This window comes from Aricia agestis, chromosome 14 (assembly GCF_905147365.1).
Source record: "Aricia agestis chromosome 14, ilAriAges1.1, whole genome shotgun sequence".
Classification (NCBI taxonomy): Eukaryota; Metazoa; Arthropoda; class Insecta; order Lepidoptera; family Lycaenidae; genus Aricia; species Aricia agestis.
Genome location: NC_056419.1, coordinates 10,230,232 through 10,248,225, shown reverse-complemented (window position 1 = coordinate 10,248,225; position 17,994 = coordinate 10,230,232). Strand labels below are relative to the sequence as shown.

Genomic DNA, 17,994 nt, shown 5'->3' with positions numbered 1-17,994 from the left:
ATTTATTGCATTTATTTCCTAACTAGTGCTGTCCCAGTTGTACTACAGAAGAAGTTATAGAACTTACTAGTTAGTTAAATACTACAGGCAGGTCAGATTTTTTTGGTTGATTTGATTGGTTCCCCACTGATTTGAAGTTAGTTGCAGGTTACCGTCAGTAACATAAAACATTAAATTGGTTGTATTTCTAAAATATATCTGTGTGACATACATTAAAATTTAAATTATTGCGTGTTTATCAAATTAAAAAAAGGAACGTTTTCGATAATAACATAACATAAGCACGATAGTTTATTTTTATCGATATCGACAAGTGCCTTGCACATCACTTAACCGGTTGCAGAGCAGGTCGAAAAGCGAGTTAATGGTATATTTATAAACGTATCAGCCAGGGTCAAGCAGTGTCGCATCAGAGCACATCACAACACCACGTACATCCTAAATTAACTTAAATAAATTAATTAAAATGGAGAAGCTGTGCTTGTTTTTAATTGTCGGTAAGTTATACTTTATAAGATTAAATTAAATACTAAAGGATTATACATTTTTGTTATATTTAAAAGTTTTGAAATATTTTTTGTTTACTTTTTTTTCGCTATACTTACCTACGGGTGTGTTGGTATTTTTTTATCGTGAAGTTTAAATGGTTATCAGCAACACTTGTTTATATAATGTTTATAGTGTGACTTAACTAATATGTGTGTATTTTCCATTTCTTATTACATTTATTAAATTTAACTACATCTATATTTAATAACTTTAGGCCACTAATAGCCGCACACAGAGACAATGAACGATTACTTAAGTACTTATTAAATGAAGAAATTGACAAAATATATTGTGTTGACTTCATGTTATTACCTTGACAAAGTATTAGCTTATTGATATCATTAAAATATGTTTATAAACTAATTTGTCTAAGTTAAACGCTGAATAAGGAAAATGTTTGAAAATTACTGGCTTAAGCAGGTTATTTGTCATTAAAATAGAACATAATATAATATCAGTCTTGGGTTCTCAGTTCCCGGTTCTATTACAATCTTGATTTTTATGACTCTGGTTCCAAGCGACCTGTCAGTTTTATTTTAATAAGTGTAGTCACAGAATAGGGTGAAATGAGGCTATTGACTTGTAGCGGGTTTAGCGAAATGTGAAATCAATTTTATTTATCTTAAAATATTATAGCTCCACTAAGACGAACGTAACGTTTCTAGCGTTTCTACCGAAAAGAACCAAATTATATTTAAAAAGAATTTTAAAATGACTATTTTTTAAAGAGACAAAAAACTTTAACTTGCAATTAAGATAGCAGTAGGAAACATAGAGCTCTCAAAATACACTTATTTATAATTATTTTAAATAAGTATTAATAATTGAAGTTGCAATTTTTAGAGAGACCATTTCAACTCGCAAAAAAAACCCATTGCAACTTTAGCTGTTGCAATTGCCTAAAAGTAAGCGGTTCGATTTATGCATGTTTTTAGCTTTATTTATTAAATAATTTCAGGTCTCCTCAGTAGCGAGGCACTCGGCATGAGCTTCAGACAAAAACGTCAGTCTCCCGATGACAGCGATGAGTCAGGCGAGTTGGAAGATCGCTACGGCTGGAACCGGTACCCACAAGGAAACCAGAACCGGTTCCCTAGCCAATTCCCGAACCAATTCCCTAATCAGTTCCCTAACCAATTCCCAAACCAGGGACAGTTCCCGAACCAGGGACAGTTCCCGAACCAAGGCCAATTCCCTAACCAAGGCCAATTCCCGAACCAAGGTCAGTTCCCTAACCAAGGCCAGTTCCCTAACCAAGGCCAGTTCCCCAACCAAGGACAGTTCCCTAATCAAGGCCAATTTCCAAACCAAGGTCAATTCCCCAATCAGGGTCAATTCCCCAACCAGGGTCAATTCCCCAACCAGGGTCAATTCCCCAACCAAGGCCAACAGCCTAACCAAGGCCAACAGCCTAACCAAGGTCAACAGCCTAACCAAGGGCAACAAAACAACAACCAACAGGGTACCAATGGAAACACAAGTGGAAGGTGAGCAATTTATATCATATATTTTCTATACATTTGAGGATCATAACTAAATAACTCTCAAATGATGATGGGCAAAAATGAATGGGCTCTGGTATATGGCTCAACAGAAATGGATTGTATATTTTTAGGAAGGTATACCCATGTACATTAATGACCAATAGGGCGCTTGTCAAGATTCGTTGTACTTTTTGAGTAAAGCCATGTTAAAAGTGACATCAGCGCTCATACATTTTATGCTGATAACATCACGTTACATTATAGCATGATTATTTTTAGGGTTCCGTAGTCAACAAGGAACCCTTATATGATACTCCCCTATCCCCCTTTTCTCTACACATCAAACGTTTTTTTTTAATATTTTTTTAATATATAAATTCTTAGAGAAAAATAACATATTGGATGACAGTCAAAATGGTTTCAGGAAAGCTAGGTCCACGACTTTAGCTGTATATAAATATGTACAAATGGCACTCCAACATGTTAATGACCAAAAACATGTCATTGGTGTCCTATTGGACATGACAAAAGCTTACGATAAAGTCCAATATGATATTCTCCTTAAAAAATTACAAGGCTCTGGAATAAGGGGACCGGCATACTCCTGGTTTAAATCATACCTCGAAAATAGAGTTCAAATAGTACAAATAGAGCATTACAACGATAAAACTAACGAAATCACAATAATAAGATCGCGAAAACAGAAAATAAAATGTTCCATCCCACAGGGCAGTGTGCTAGGATGCATATTATTTCTACTATATATAAATGACCTACCTAAAATTTTGAACAGAAAGATAGCTTTACCAATTTTATTTGCAGACGACATATCCATACTTATGACATACGAAAATAATAGTAAATTGAGAACTATACTTCAAGATACGCTAAAAAAAATTAATGATTGGCTTCAGGATCACAACTTAGAAATAAACTATAGCAAAACTAAAACTATTCAATTTAGATCATACAAAAAACCCCCTCTCAATATAAATACCACCTTCCAAAATACAAACCTAGAAACAGTAGAAACATTTAATTTACTCGGAATAAACATTGATACACACATAAACTGGAAATCTCACATAGAAAAAACTAAAATAAAACTATCAAAATTTACCTACGCACTATATCATCTAAAACACAGTACGGATACAAAAACAGCTCTTTCAGCATATTATGCATACGCATATTCTTGGTTGAGATACGGAGTTATTTTGTGGGGCAATAGTGTCAATAGCAACGAACTATTTATATTACAAAAAAAATGCATCCGAATAATAGCCCAAATAAAAAAAACGAGACAGTTGCAGACCATATTTTATAAAATATAACCTTCTAACACTCCCTTCAATATACATCCAGGATATTTGTTTATTTGTTTTTAAAAATAAAGATCATTTCACAAAAATAGAAGAGACTCACAACATCAATACTAGACACAAAAACAAATTACACCTACCCTACTCTAGAATAAAAATGCTTAACGAAAGTCCCTATTATATGTCCGTCAAAATTTACAATAAATTACCAGATTTCCTAAAAAAAGAAAATAAATTACCCTCGTTTAAAAGAAAACTAAACACATATCTAATAAAACACTGCTTCTACTCATTAGAAGAATATTTTAGTATCGATTTGAGTATTTAAAGTTAAGTTCATAAAATATATTAAGTAGGTATTATTAATATTTTATGATAATATAATACCGCTGTAATAATACTAATGTACAAGATAATTTAGTTTAATAATTTAGAATACCATAAAAATAAGAATATACTTGAATAATAATTATTAAAATTATAATTTTGTAATTGTTTTGCAAACGCCCGAACAAGGCATAAGTTGTATATTTCGTCAATGTATGTTGATTTATATATTATGTACTTGGTTGCAAATAAAAATTTGAAATTTGAAATTTGAAAAATATGCTCTTGTCCCTGATTTTAAGTTGAGGGATTTATGTTCTTAATACAATTTATGTAACACTAATACAGTCTTATGTCTACACTTATCTCCTATTTATATTTTCTGTTCTGTCATCGTTACCTGCTCCGCCATCCAAGGGTGAGCAGTATGAGGGAGGGGTTAAACTACTACTGTGAGCGTAAATCTAAGGTGTACTGTCTAAGACAAGACATCCGTAACCTTTCTAAGCGCAAATAAATCTTACCACATAGACGACAAAAACTACATCGGTAACGCCGGCCTTGTACGTTGACTGTACATTATTTCAAAAAGTACAGTTGCTAGGGGCTGGGCGCCATATAACTTTCTTACCTACTCACTAAGAGCTATCTAATGGTATATATTTTATCTCTGTTGAGCAATATACCAAAATGCCCAAGATCCTTTAAATTATTCAATATGAAATGCAAATCATCATTGCAGATTCGACGTTCGACGTTTCATATTAGTTATTACTAGACATGGGATTATATGCATTTGCATACTTGCATTTGCAAATGCAGATAATGGGGCTTTTTAGGCGATAGTGCACATTTTGGCATTTTTTCGTTGATAGTGCATTCGGCCATATTATGCCCTCGTAGTTTCCAAACTAGCTATCATAATACACACTGAGGCTGCGAAACAGAAGTATGATAGATCAAAATACATGGGGGTCATATAGTTTTATATAAAAACTAGCTGACCCGGCAAATGTTATTTTGCCATATAATAAATTATTTCTAGTGTCAATATAAAAAAATAGGTAAAAACCGAGGAAAATTCTCAGGCGTAACGAATGTACATACAAAATTTCATTAAAATCGGTTGAGCTGTTTTGGAGGAGTTCTGCGCACAACCACTGTGACACGAGAATTTTATATTGAACGTTAGGGGTTGTTTTCCGGTAGCAGAACGATTTACTATCGAATTATGCAAGTTATTTTTTTTCAACTTTGACCGTGACCCGTGACGTGACCCGGCCGAATTTTATTTATGATTTGAATAAAAAAAACTTCACAAATCTATTGTAAGTTACTAAGATAGAATCATTTTACTGCGGGAAAACAACAATTAAAATTTCACGCAGTATTACATTCTTCTTCAAAAAAAATTTTTCTTTGTCTTTCCAGCCTGACCCAGAGCACGGAATACCAGGACTGCATCAGGCGGTGCCCGGTGACGTCGGAGTACAACCCCGTGTGCGGCTCAGACTTCGTCACCTACGACAACCCCGGCAGACTGATCTGCGCGCAGACCTGTGGGATGGGTGAGTGTTTTTTTAAAATAATTTTTAGGGCTCCGTAAAAAGGGTAAAAACGGGACCCTAATACTAAGACTCGATGTCTGTCCGTATGTCTGTCTGTCTGTGTGTCTCCAGGCTGTAACTCAAGAACTATAGCTAGACTTCTGAAATTTTCACAGATTGTGTATATCTGTTGCCGTTATTACAGCAAATACTAAAAACAAAATAAACTACTTAAATAATTAAGGGGGGCTCCCATACAAAAAACACTATTTTCAGCCAATTTTTGCTCTATTGCGGTGATTGCGGTACGGAACCCTTCGTGAGCGAGTCCAAATCGCATTTGGTTGATTTTTATTTAATGCCATGGAGAATTTACAGCTTATGTAGTTTTTGTCTCTCTAATCTCTGATATTTTAATGCATATAATGCCCACCTCTAAGCCACAGAAATAGCCTGGAGGTGGACTTTTGACTCGGTCTTACCATGAAGGCGCTGGATTTATGCATAATATTAATTATGATAGTGATGGCATTAAATGGGATGTTTAAGATCAGCGACATGCCGCCATCTGCAGTTATTCTGTTTTGAACCTTGCGTAAAATCTTATGTTGTTTACCATCACAATTTGCAGCAGACATTAAGAATAATATAGTAACTATCGTATTTAACATGATTCAAAATCACTTACTGCAGTCTTACCCCCGAAACTGATACGATTTTGATTGACGAGTCTGATTAGTTTTAAATTGAGCCGTAGCAGGATCGTGCGCTAGTATAGCTGTCAGGAGTGGGGAAAGCCGTTGAGATCGAATTAGTTCCAAATTGAGCCGCAGCCCGATTTTGTGCTAGTATCTTATATCTTTAAACGAGCAATTCTTGTATATAATATATATAGGCTCCAACGATTTTCATGAAATTTAGTATATAGGGGATTTCGGGGCGATAAATCGATTTAGCTAGGAATCATTTTTAGAAAATGTCATTTTATTCGTGTTTTATCAATATCGAGCAAAGCTCGGTCAAATAGCTAGTATTATACTATCTTGGAAGTAGCAAAAGCTTTGAGATCGAGCTGATTCGATTGTCGATTCTGATTCTGTCGGGAATTCTCTGTATAAAATGACATGTTACAATACAGAGGAATCAGCGGTCACGCGCCAAAAAATAGTATTTCTCATGACTTCTTATGACTCAGTAGTTTTTATAAAGTTATTTTTTTATTTTTTCAGGTATCACCCAGTTCAGAACCTCTCGCTGCCCCGCCACCACCGCGGCCACGCCCACTTCTTAGTCGCATTATATTAGTCACTTAATAATGTCATACTAAACAGACTGATTTATACATTTTCGTAAAATATATATTTTGATACCAATTTTAGTTGTTAATTATTTGTTTGTCGTTTTAATCAGCCTACTGTGAAGTCAAAGGAGGAATAACGGTTATGGCAGAAAGTTAATTTCACCGTAAAGCTCAAAGTATCGAATTTGATTACTAACTAAGGTGTTAAGAGGGCGACTAACCCAAAAAAATCAAACATCGTCCTTCTCTCTTCACACTCACACCCGTCTTTCATATGCCGGGTGAAAAAGAACGACGCGGATTCATCGCCAAATTACTTTTTTCTCAATAACTCAATAAATATACAACATTTTGAAAATCCGCTAGGTCGGTTTCTCAATGATAGAATTTTATACAATGTGTTAAAATATTAACTTAGTTCAATGCACGGTTATGGCAATAAATGAAAAATTCGTGAAAATTAGATGCTTCTTTGTGATTTTTTTTAAGATATTGTGTTTTTACTCAGATCGAATTCTCGGAAATATAATGTAGTATCTAATTTTAGAAAATGACACAATTCGGGGCTTATTTTCAAGTATAAAAATGAATTGTATAAAATCGAAAACTTTGGGTTAGTCGCCCCCTTAAGGGGACGCCGCGGTAAAGTAAAAAACCGGGTTGGATATGTTTTAGATTGCTTGTTTTCTATGAGAAGCCGAAGAAATGGAAAGGGCGTAAGCCAAAGAATCTATTCAACAGTTTAAATAGAAGTCTTTGGCGTAAGCGACAAAATGGGTTTTGTTGGGTAAATTAAAAACCATAAATATATTTCATGTAAGCTATGGGCAAATTAAAGTGTATGCTTGAACCAATCTATGCACAAATTTTGGAAGCTTAAATCACTCTCCTCTGTTGGCAAAATCAGAATCCCTTTTTTACAGAGGTCTTTTTGATTGATTATTCTGTGTTATAAAAGTTGACTTTAATTTCTTAGCTTTAGTCATTGCTGTGAAAAATCGATATCGCCACAGCCAAATTGTCAAGGCGTCTCCTTAGTCCAATAAAAAATTAGCGGTACTGCGGAATCCTATATTTTGTTTAAATCCTTTTACTTTATACATCAATTATTTGTTTAATTTATTTTTCCTAACATATTTCTCTCAACTTCTGGCGACCCATACAGAAATTTCACAACCCGAAGGTTGAAAAACACTGCTTTATTTTGTTACAACCTATATAGAAATCTTGAACGGTTTCTCCTTCGCATCCCAGAATAAAATTGTTATTATTTATTACTTTATTTATTTATTATTAAATAAATAAATAAATTACTGTATTTCCCTATAAGATAAGTAGCACTCACGTATTTGCACACAAAATGTTAATTAATTTTATTACTCTCGTAAAGGTCGAATACAGAACAATATTTTCGTCCACACAGTTTCAGTTACCGAAGAAAACTTCTAAGTTACGGTTGTCTATAGTAAGAATTTACAAAATGAATAAATTATTACTACTGTTAATTTTTGGTAAGAATTTTTGTTAAGTACTTACATTTTTGATTTTTTTAATGGTTTATTTTTAAGTATTAGGCGTTTTGCGGTTTTTTTATACATGGTGTAACAAAAAAATTTGATGTATTGTAACAAAAAAATAGCAGCGCAGAAAGAGTAACTAATGTTTTAATTTATGTATGGCAAAAATGCTCTGTGCGCGCTGCTACTTTCATAGTGAACTGTATACAAGGGACTCGTACGTCACCTTAAAGTATTATCACTTAATTTTGTTACACCTTGTATAATTTCTATTAGCGGGCCCCTAGACCATAGATCCATGTTATTGCGAAATATCACGTATTGCGCAGTATCATTGACCGTCTAGGGTTAGTATTGAACGTGACCGCCTTTCAATATTATTGTCAAATAATATTGTTCAGTGATATTGCACAATATAATTGTTTAGGTTATGTAATGATTGTTTAGGCCTCTAAACAATCAATTTTACTAACACGTCTTTTATTAAAATACTTTAACTTTATAAAATGTATGCAATTCTATGAAACATATTTTATTTTTAACTATTATTATGTTGTCTTTTCTACATGTTACCAGTAACTTATAACATTATGTATATGTAGCATACAATAGTGACATCCACCATAAATACTTTTAAAGTGAGGCAAGCGGAAAAAAAGTTTCAATACTTGAAAATATTTTTGTTTAAAATTAATAAAAAAAAACTTCTTAAAATAGAAAACATACAAAACAACTATTGTTCTGTTATACAATAATTTGAAAAACCTTGAATAATAATTAATTTAATTAACATTAATTTCTCAAAGCAATGCATGAAGGTAGGTAATTAAAATTTCTGTTGTTTCAAAGCAACGGCGTTCTTGAACGTTAAAATTTCCTTGAAACAATAGGGAACATACATGCAAATATAATATTTATGAAAATTTTGCTATTAAAACGTTAAAAAAATATAAAAGAAGGGCCACTGCAAGGTTCATATTTTATAAAATGTTGTTTTTTTTTACAAAAATTACGAAATAAAAGAAACTTGAAACGGAACGGATTTCAAAACACCAATCAGCGTTCAGTGACGTCACACGTGCTATCCCCGCGTTCCATTTAGCGTTAAAAACGATCAAAATGCCTTCATTTTGAGTGTTTTGATCGTTTTTAACGCTAAATGGAACGCGGGGCATAACAACTTTTTGAGAGGTATGATCAGGTGGGGCCATTGTCAATAATTATTGTTAAACAGTAGTGACGTCATACAGACCCGTTTTGGCGCCAAAATTTAAATTGCCCATTTTTTGCAGTAAATTCCAATGTTTTAATTTTTTAATACACTTGTGGCCTGTTCTGCATGGAGTTCTTCAAAATAAACACAAAAATAAAAATATCGCATCTCCCCTATAATTGTACGTTATTGTATGTAAGGTAGAATTATCCAATTCTTTCTACGTACTCGTATTATTTGAGTTCTACGATACGCTACGGCTACGCTCGACGTAGCTCGTAGAACGTAGAGGGCTACGTACTACGGGCTACGGGCTACGGGGCTACGATCTATAAAAGAAGGTCTCTTTTCGTGCATGCACGAAAGTACTTTTGTAAGAAAAATTTTACATCAACATGATTTTACTTTTTAAATTGTTTTATTGCATCGAAATTTTTACCCTCTCAAACTTTAGTAACCTCAACAATGTCCTAAAATTGTTACCTCTTCATGGCCAAACCGCTGTGCCGATTTTGCTGAAAATTATAGAGATACTTTGATTCTCGGGATAGGACATAGGATACTTTTTATCCCGGAAAAATGTACGGTCCTGACTCCTAGCGTTATAATCGAAATTTGGCGCAACGGGGTTACGGGCGTCATCTAGTTGTAATATAATATTTTGTACTTTGTTTTCCAGGTTTGGTATGTAGTGAAGCGTTTGGAATGCTGGCAAGACACAAACGACAGTCAAACGACTATGAAAACGTCCCTGATGGTACAGTACTCTTAAAATAATACAATATTATCAGTCTTGTGTTGATGATATTAACATTCAAAATTAAAAAATGTTTACAACAATTTCAAAAATAAAACTATTAGTAACAGATTTTTGATGCAAAATTTTGGTAATTTTAGAGTCCTCAATCATGACTTGAGGTATAGCTATAAATAATATATTAAAAAATATTTACGCTTCAGATCAAGGCCAAGGCCAAAACCAAAATTTCCAAGGTTTCCAAAATTTACAAGTTCAAAATCAAGATTTCCAAGGACAAGGCCAAAATCAGGATTTCCAAGGACAAGGCCAGTATTCCAACCAAGACCAATATAATCAGGACCAGCAAGGCTATCAAAATGGAAATGGTCAATACGGTAACCAAGACCAGTATCCAAACCAAGGCCAGCAAGACCAATTCCAGGGCCAACAAGGACAGTATTCTAATCAAGGCCAATATTCGGACCAGGGACAGTTTAACAATTAAAACACGAATTTTAAATAATAAATAAATGAACGACATATTATATTTTCACAAATCTTTAATTTATTTTAATAATAATTATAATCTATATTATTCTACATAATATTTATAACGTAAACGCAAAACATTTGTTATTAAGTCAGTTTTTAATGGTATACTGCAGTTACGTATGTTACCGTTTTAGTAATAGTTATTAAATCTATTAAACCCAAAATTCTCTATTACTATTAATTACGAGCTTTCAAAATATCACGTAACGTGGGTAGTTACAAAATATTAAGGTGAAGAAAATAATTTGACGTAAATTCAAAAGCACGAAGGTCTAATGTCAAATTCTGTACCCTTGTCAACTACCTGTGGGCTCTACCTGTGCAGTCCATTCAGACTTGTATTACCTCTGAGTTTTTAAAAGTAAGCCTTATGAAGTTGGCTAAAAGTTAGAATAAAGGGTAACATAACCTTTTACTCAGTTACGTCCGGCTATTTGCCAAACAAATGGCTGATATTTTTTAAAACGCATGTGTCATTTCCTGTTGACTTTCTGTCCTCTGCACTATACAGTGCACTCATGTTTTGTCATTAATCATGAATAAAAACATTAAAAACATTTACCAAATTAAACACAATTACACAAGCCATAATAGTTAAATCTGCATTTTTTCTATTTTAACAAAAGGTTTAACAAAAGATTTCATCGCTAAAATAAAAAAGCGCAATACGAGCGTAGTACTTTTAAAGTAGAGAGTTTAACGTACTTAATACCAAAATTTCATCCAAATCGATGGAGGTTCCACAAAATCGGAGGTTGCACCTGATTTTTGCCTTCATTTACTGTACTAGTATTTTGTTACTGTGCTATGTTACGTCAGTGATAATATTATACAATCGAAAACCGACGAAACTAAAGTAAACAGTAAATAATTAGTGATTATAGGCTGCCTTTTTCAAAGGATTATATACTGTTGTAAGTTTATATCGTGACTATATGGGAATGCGTTGGTACTGTTGGTAGTAGATATTTATTTAAAGTTCGACAAGGCTTTATATGAACGTGGCGAGAAAAGGCACTAAACGCTTCTATCATACAAAAACGTCATTTTGACATGTGTTTGACAGTTCTCCTTTAGCAGCAGCTCTCCGTTAATGTCACCCAAGCCTTGTCGAGCTGTACTATTTTTTTGGGAAATGTAAAAACAATAAACTCTCAAGTCAATAAAAGTGATTTACATTTTTTTCACATGTATTACATACTATTATAATAATAAATCAACGTAAAAGAACACATACGAGTTACGACAGATCACTTTTTTTTAATGAAATAAGGGGGCAAAGGAGCAAACGGGTCACCTGATCGAAAGCAACTTCCGTCGCCCATGGACACTCGCAGCATCAGAAGAACTGCAAGTGCGTTGCCGGCCTTTTAAGAGGAAATAGGGTAAGAGGGGAGGGTAGAGAAGGGAATAGGGTAGGGGATTGGGCCGCCGGTAAATACGATTGATTTAATGAAACAAAAATTCAAACTTTTAAGTGAAATACTTGAATTATGAGAATAAGATAAGTGGTAGATATACTAAGGAATCGTAACATCAACTCTATATTAATAGAAAACATGTCATAGGCACTAATTTCAAACCTCCACACATCTATGAAATCGATGAAAATCTTAGCTTGCTCCCTCAATGTTTGGGGAAAGTTGTAATCGATAACAATTTTATTGAGTAGCACCTTAATTTTACTTTGCATCGACAGCAGGCCTTCACAACTGTATGCCATTATTAGAATACACAGTATTTGGAATACACAATAAATGAATACACTCGATAAATACAACGAGTTGTGCGTTATACCAAACTCATAAAGAGATACCAACAGCAGTGTTACCACGTACACAAATGTGAACACCAGTGAAATCATTATTTGGAAATTGAAAACCTTATTGATTAAGGAACAAGCTTTGCCAAGTAATATGTAGGCTTCGATTAAAAATTTTAGGCTCTTCTCTGATTGCTCACTTTCTGTGCCTTTACAGTCGGCAAAGGCTACCTCCAAATTCCCAGTTCTTTGAAATTTTTGTACGATATTAATCAAATGATTGCTGATTACTTCTAGTCTTACGAAAATGATTTTGAAATAAAAGTACAGGGTACAAATGCTGAGGTACCTCTTGCATTCTGTTATAGCATCCACGTTGTACTCAGTAGGTCGTGGATCGGGCACTGTGATTACATCAATAATATTCGACAAGAGAATAAAACAGAAGAACATAAATAAAATAACACAAACTTTTCCACGAAATTTTACGTAGAAATTATGATTTTGGTCTAATCCGAGTATTTTATCAATTTTCACCAAAAGCTTGATGATGGTAATGTTCCTTTTACTTTGGTGTAGTTGGTCGAAAAACATCAAAACGTGTTGTAAATGTTGTAGTGCAATCGTCAATTCCTCAAGTGATTCCATAAGTATATCTGTATTGAATGTCTTCACTATTAAAATAATGAAGTATCTAAAGAAGTACAAGTAGACAGAAGTAGTGAGTAGAACAAAGAATGCGCTGTAGATTTTGATTCTTCTGCTTGGTTCTCTAACATCATCTTCGTCTATTCCAAATCGAAACACCCCGAAGCAATTCTCGACGATCAGAAGAGGTTTTAATATGAATAGAATCATGTTTTTGTCTTTCCTTCTTGCCTTACTTTCCCCAGATACGTTGTGTACTATTACACTCATGTTTTGTTGAGACATTATTTCGAAGCAGCTAGTCTTCACCTATATTGTTGGACGAGTGCAGTGCATTTAGTTATTAACTTATTAATAAGCATTAGTTCAATTTGTTTATCTTTGACACATCAAGAATATTAAACGTGTGTTGTATAACCATTAAGTAATTTGATCGAATCCCATAGATATAGAACTACGTAGTTACAATAGCCTTCAGAACATAGAAGAATAATACTTAGTGAAGTCTGCCCAGCTGTTACTCACGTTCATTAGTTTAATTATATATTTAAAAATATAATTTCCTAGAAGCTCTACTTACTTTATTGTAATTTTGAAAAATAATTCATTAATATTACAAATGCGGAAGTGTGTCTGTATGTCACTTCTTTATGATTAAGCCTTTATAATTCTGATAATTTTGATTTCAGATTCTCAGATAGAGGGTTAACAACTTTCTAGATTCATAATCATGATATTATAAATTATTGCATAAAAAATATTAAAGTAGGGCTTCGTTTTTCATAATCTTTTCGCTTAAAAAATCTAAACCTACCAGTCGGGCATTATGAAAATATAATAAAATATAATAGTTATCCTTAGGGAAATTTTCGTAGCTTACCAACTGTGTGTTTAAAAAAAGAAAAAAATACACGCGTGGCCTCTAGCACCGCTCGAGCGGTATTTAGCAGCTCTATTATGTCGTGAGGAGTCCCGAATCGGTTTAGACCTGCGCTCACTGTATCGACCCACTATCGCTAGGCATGTCCTGAAGTCGATAAAAGCTCTAGCTCACGACGGGTGTTATCGATGTCTTAGGATTGATGCGACTGTAGTGTTGGTTTTTTGGTGAGATCACAATTGTTTTATTAGAGTCCCGTAGTCAACAAGGAACCCTTATAGTTTCGGTCTGTCCGTCCGTCTGTCCGTCTGTCTGTCTGTCCGCGGTTTTGCTCAGAGACTATAGGACCTACAAAGCTGTAATTCGGCACATGTTAATGGTGCCGACAAAATGGTACTTTGATTTGGCTCCGATTTAGGGATCCATTTGTAAAATATGAAGTTTTAAAGTGGAAAAAATCGTTAGAGTCCAGGGTCCCCCCCCCCCCCCCCTTTTACCAGCTAAACTGTTGCTTCTGGAAATGTGAAAAAATTCACGGGAGTAGGAAATATGCTGAATTTAAAAGGAAAACTATCACGGCTAAGAAGACTTCATAAGTTATTGAGTAATAGTCGATCAACTAAAAAAAATGTATTCGGCGAAGTATAAAGGAACTTTTCGTTCAAATTCCGTTGAAAGTAACTGATATGATATTGTAAGTAGTGTAAAACACGTTATAAATGTAAATTCATTGAACGTACAAAAATTAAAAAAACTAGCGGTAAGTACTACCGCGGATAACGGAACCTTATATTGCGCGTGGCTCGACACGCACTTGGCCAGTTTTAAAAAAAACCGCAAGTTGTTTTGTATCTTTTTTGTATGTAGTGTACAAGTTTAACCGATGATTCCCGAAATTGAGTTCGTGATCGTACTGAATGGAGTTTCAAGGGTGGCCGCCTTTTAAGTTTTAACCCTAGTCCGCCCACTGCAGGTTATAAATGATAAGGCTCTACTGTTTCGTTGTCTATTTTAATTTTATTAGAATACGACATATAAAATAAAGTGCTGTAACATAAAGTTAGGTAAAGTAGCGACCAATTATAGTAGGTATGCCGTATGTATGACCGATGACGTAGCTTAACTCCAAAGAATCCCATCCTAACAGCATTTGAATCTGATAACATCCATACTTCTATACTGACTAATATTATAAATGAGAGAAAATGTGCTGACTATTATCTACACATCTAATTCAACCTCTTCACGTCCAAATCGCTAAACCGATTTTGCTGAAATTTGGTATGGAGATACTTTGAGTCCTGGGAATATAGGATACTTTCTGTCGGGGGAAAATTTACAGTTCCAGCGCGTGTAACGATTTTTGGCGCAACGGAGTTGCGGGCGTCATGTAGATAGATCCTTTATTTAAGAGGATACACCAGGGGCTGGAGAAATGAAAAAAAAGTACGAGGATACCCCAGGGGCTGGAGAAAGGAAAAAAAAGTACGAGGATACACCAGGGGCTGGAGAAATGAAAAAAAAGTACGAGGATACACCAGGGGCTGGAGAAATGAAAAAAAAAATACGAGGATACACCAGGGGCTGGAGAAATGGAAAAAAAGTACGTGTAATATCTATAGCTGTCTCCCTTACCTCAAGCAGAACACGATAGAGACAACTGCAGAAAATAAACGATTCGTTGTCCCCTGATTCCTTCTCCAAAACTTAACCGATTTAAGTACTTTTTTCATTAAAGATTAGAGAAAGGCCTGAGCTGTGCTCCTATGTTTATTTTTTTTTTCTACTTATAATCTAGCCAAATCTGTTTTCTGGACAGCGGAAAATCTGGCCATTTTTTTGGGTTTTTGAACGTTCATATCTAATTTAATAATTAAATTATGAAAAAAAGAAAACATAGTATTAGTGGCCGTAGATATTCAGGAAAAAAAAATCGATAATATATAATAAAGCATTATCCAGGGAGGAAACAGGGGACAACGTTTGTATGAAAAAAATGGTGTGGTCTGTGGACCTCCTCTTAATAGTAGATTAATTCAGTTTATCGAGGTGCGTGCGTCAATCCCTAAAGCAAGGGATAGAGCCGTGTAGCGTCCGCGGCAAACGTCAGTCGCGCGACACACGCGCGGCGGTCGCTCGCGGCCGGCGCACAGTCGCCAGTGACCATGGGACAGACAGCTGGCGCCGAGGTCACGCCTGATGATGACCAGGAGCCCCGCATCCACGTCAACCCCACCGAACGGTCTCTGGTAAGTGGGGAAGCCTACGGAAGCTTTCCTTCAAAATTGAGCGAGAATTTGCCGTTGCGTAGGAAATTTAGTGATGTAAACATACGGTTACCTAGTGAATATGCCATCCCTAATTTGAATAGGCAAAACGTTATATTATGATTAAAGTGGATTTAAGCTTTAAAGTACAATATTTTGTATGCAGGATCGAGCTAAAGGGACAAAGTTCGTTAAATAAAGAATACACCTAAGCCTAGCCTACTTTTGTGACATCATTTGGGCATCGGAACGAAATTAATGTTGTCGATACCTACATCAAGGCCTTTTCTGTGCTTTTTGGACTAAATAACGATTTTATGTGCCAAGCCTTGACGACAAAAAAAAGGTTTTTAATAACTTAGTTCCTGTTAGGTCCATGCAATTTCAGTTCCAGTGTTATAAAACAGAACAGTTAATAAACTGTAGGCCGAGGGAAAATTGGTTATACTGTAATTATTAATGTTATCGACTCAGTAGAATCAATTTAAAAAATATATTTTGAAACATTGCTGTGAAGGAAATGCAGCACTCTGCACTATGCAGCAGCCACTAATGTGGTGCAGTTAAACTTAGTGCTTCGCGGGTTAAAAGCAAAAGACATTATAATTAAGTAGTTTTTAATACTTGGTAATAATTATTATCGTACCATTCCTACGTGTCAATAAAACACATTTTGAGTAATTAGTGCTGAGTAAGTATACAGTGTATAACAAAAATATAATAAGTGATAATACTTTAGGGTGTGTACGTGTTCCTTGTAGAGCGTTCACTGTGAAAGTAGCAGCGCTGAAAGACGAACATTTTTTTTTCTCTTTTGTATGGGAAAAGGCCCGAGCGTCACGAGTTTCCCCATACAAAAGTGAAAAAAATTTTGGTCTTTCAGCGCTGCTACTTTCACAGTGAGCTCTCTACAAGGAATACGTACACACCCTAAAGTATTATCACTTAAGTATTTTTATTATACCCTGTATGATATAATGCATAATATTCTATAATATAATTATTATCTAAGTATTATTATTTATTAATTATTATAAAAAAATCAATTTTCAAACATTCGTTATTGTGACAACTCACGTACGGGTACATAATAATTTAATAATATAATAGGTTTCTTCCATTCTGCAAGCTGGTTCATGTCTCCAAAAAATATTTATATTATATATTATTTATTAGTTATTGTGGGAACTGCTACAACTAAAACCAGAAGACGGCCCAGCACCTCCTAGAGGTGTGCGATCGTTGGGTCGTGCAGTGGTGCAGCGCCATGATCTCATGGCAGTGCTTGGGCGGGACCCATATAATATTGTATTATCTATGGCGGGACCTCTCGCCCTCGACCATGGTTCGCTGCATGCTCGAGAGTAAATAAGGCCTGGCAGGCGGCGGTCTCTTTCCGTGAAATCGTCTATTCACAAAAAGAGGCCGCAAAGCGTTAGAGGATGATCCAATCCTCCGTTCCAGCGGCGTAGGACGGGAGTGCGAAGGCGACGTCGCGTTGCTACGTTATTCTTCTAACTTCCGGTCCGTCTAACTTAGCTCCGGGAGAGGATGGGAACCTCCCCGCCAGTCCCGGCGCCGAGGCTTCAATTTGCCGAAGCGTTCTGTTACTTGGTGGGTCTTGAGAGACTTTAAAAAAAATAACTTTTATTAAAACTGGAATATTTTATTTATAAAACTTAATAATTAATCTTAAGAGAAAACCTGCACCCGACGAAGGTCCAATTCGATCTGATGAAAAACACCGCAAAATGAAATAATGAAATAGCAAAAGTTTGCAATTGCAATTCTATGAAATGCAAGTGAAAACTAAGCGTTTTTAATATACATATAGCCCCATTTGACTTTCGATATAACAGTTCCTTTATTTTTGTGGAAGTCCGGTCC

At 34.9% G+C, this 17,994-nt stretch overlaps 4 protein-coding genes across 4 annotated transcripts in view; 3 read left to right on the top strand and 1 right to left on the bottom strand.

Annotated features, from left to right (window-relative positions):
• The first annotated feature begins 369 nt into the window (after nt 1-369).
• Nucleotides 370-6,602, top strand: LOC121733872 (glutenin, high molecular weight subunit DY10-like). The gene is made up of 4 exons (XM_042124271.1): nt 370-497; nt 1,508-2,036; nt 5,114-5,250; nt 6,459-6,602. Exons 1-4 carry the CDS (start codon nt 467-469, stop codon nt 6,518-6,520), a joined length of 759 nt encoding a protein of 252 aa, XP_041980205.1. The 5' UTR covers nt 370-466; the 3' UTR covers nt 6,521-6,602.
• Nucleotides 6,603-7,939: 1,337 nt separating this feature from the next.
• Nucleotides 7,940-10,541, top strand: LOC121733761 (translation initiation factor IF-2-like). Its single transcript, XM_042124110.1, has 3 exons — nt 7,940-8,040; nt 9,939-10,016; nt 10,220-10,541. The coding sequence occupies exons 1-3, from the start codon at nt 8,010-8,012 to the stop codon at nt 10,501-10,503; spliced, it is 393 nt and encodes a 130-aa protein (XP_041980044.1). The 5' UTR covers nt 7,940-8,009; the 3' UTR covers nt 10,504-10,541.
• Nucleotides 10,542-12,015: 1,474 nt separating this feature from the next.
• Nucleotides 12,016-13,245, bottom strand: LOC121733928. Its single transcript, XM_042124330.1, has one exon. The coding sequence runs from the start codon at nt 13,243-13,245 to the stop codon at nt 12,016-12,018; it is 1,230 nt and encodes a 409-aa protein (XP_041980264.1).
• Nucleotides 13,246-15,959: 2,714 nt separating this feature from the next.
• LOC121733565 (monocarboxylate transporter 3) overlaps nt 15,960-17,994 on the top strand; it is a 61,154-nt gene continuing 59,119 nt past the window's right edge. The window contains exon 1 of the mRNA XM_042123853.1: nt 15,960-16,089. Within this exon, the coding sequence (XP_041979787.1) occupies nt 16,006-16,089 (84 nt within the window). The 5' untranslated portion in view covers nt 15,960-16,005. The remainder of the gene's footprint in view (nt 16,090-17,994) is intronic.

Coding starts and splice junctions, on each gene's coding strand:
- LOC121733872 (XM_042124271.1), top strand. CDS start 467: ATGGAGAAGCTGTGCTTGTTTTTAATTGTCG. Junction 2,037..5,113: donor AATGGAAACACAAGTGGAAG/GTGAGCAATTTA, acceptor TTGTCTTTCCAG/CCTGACCCAGAGCACGGAAT. Junction 5,251..6,458: donor CGCGCAGACCTGTGGGATGG/GTGAGTGTTTTT, acceptor TTATTTTTTCAG/GTATCACCCAGTTCAGAACC.
- LOC121733761 (XM_042124110.1), top strand. CDS start 8,010: ATGAATAAATTATTACTACTGTTAATTTTTG. Junction 8,041..9,938: donor ATTACTACTGTTAATTTTTG/GTAAGAATTTTT, acceptor TTTGTTTTCCAG/GTTTGGTATGTAGTGAAGCG. Junction 10,017..10,219: donor CTATGAAAACGTCCCTGATG/GTACAGTACTCT, acceptor TTTACGCTTCAG/ATCAAGGCCAAGGCCAAAAC.
- LOC121733928 (XM_042124330.1), bottom strand. CDS start 13,245: ATGTCTCAACAAAACATGAGTGTAATAGTACACAACGTATCTGGGGAA.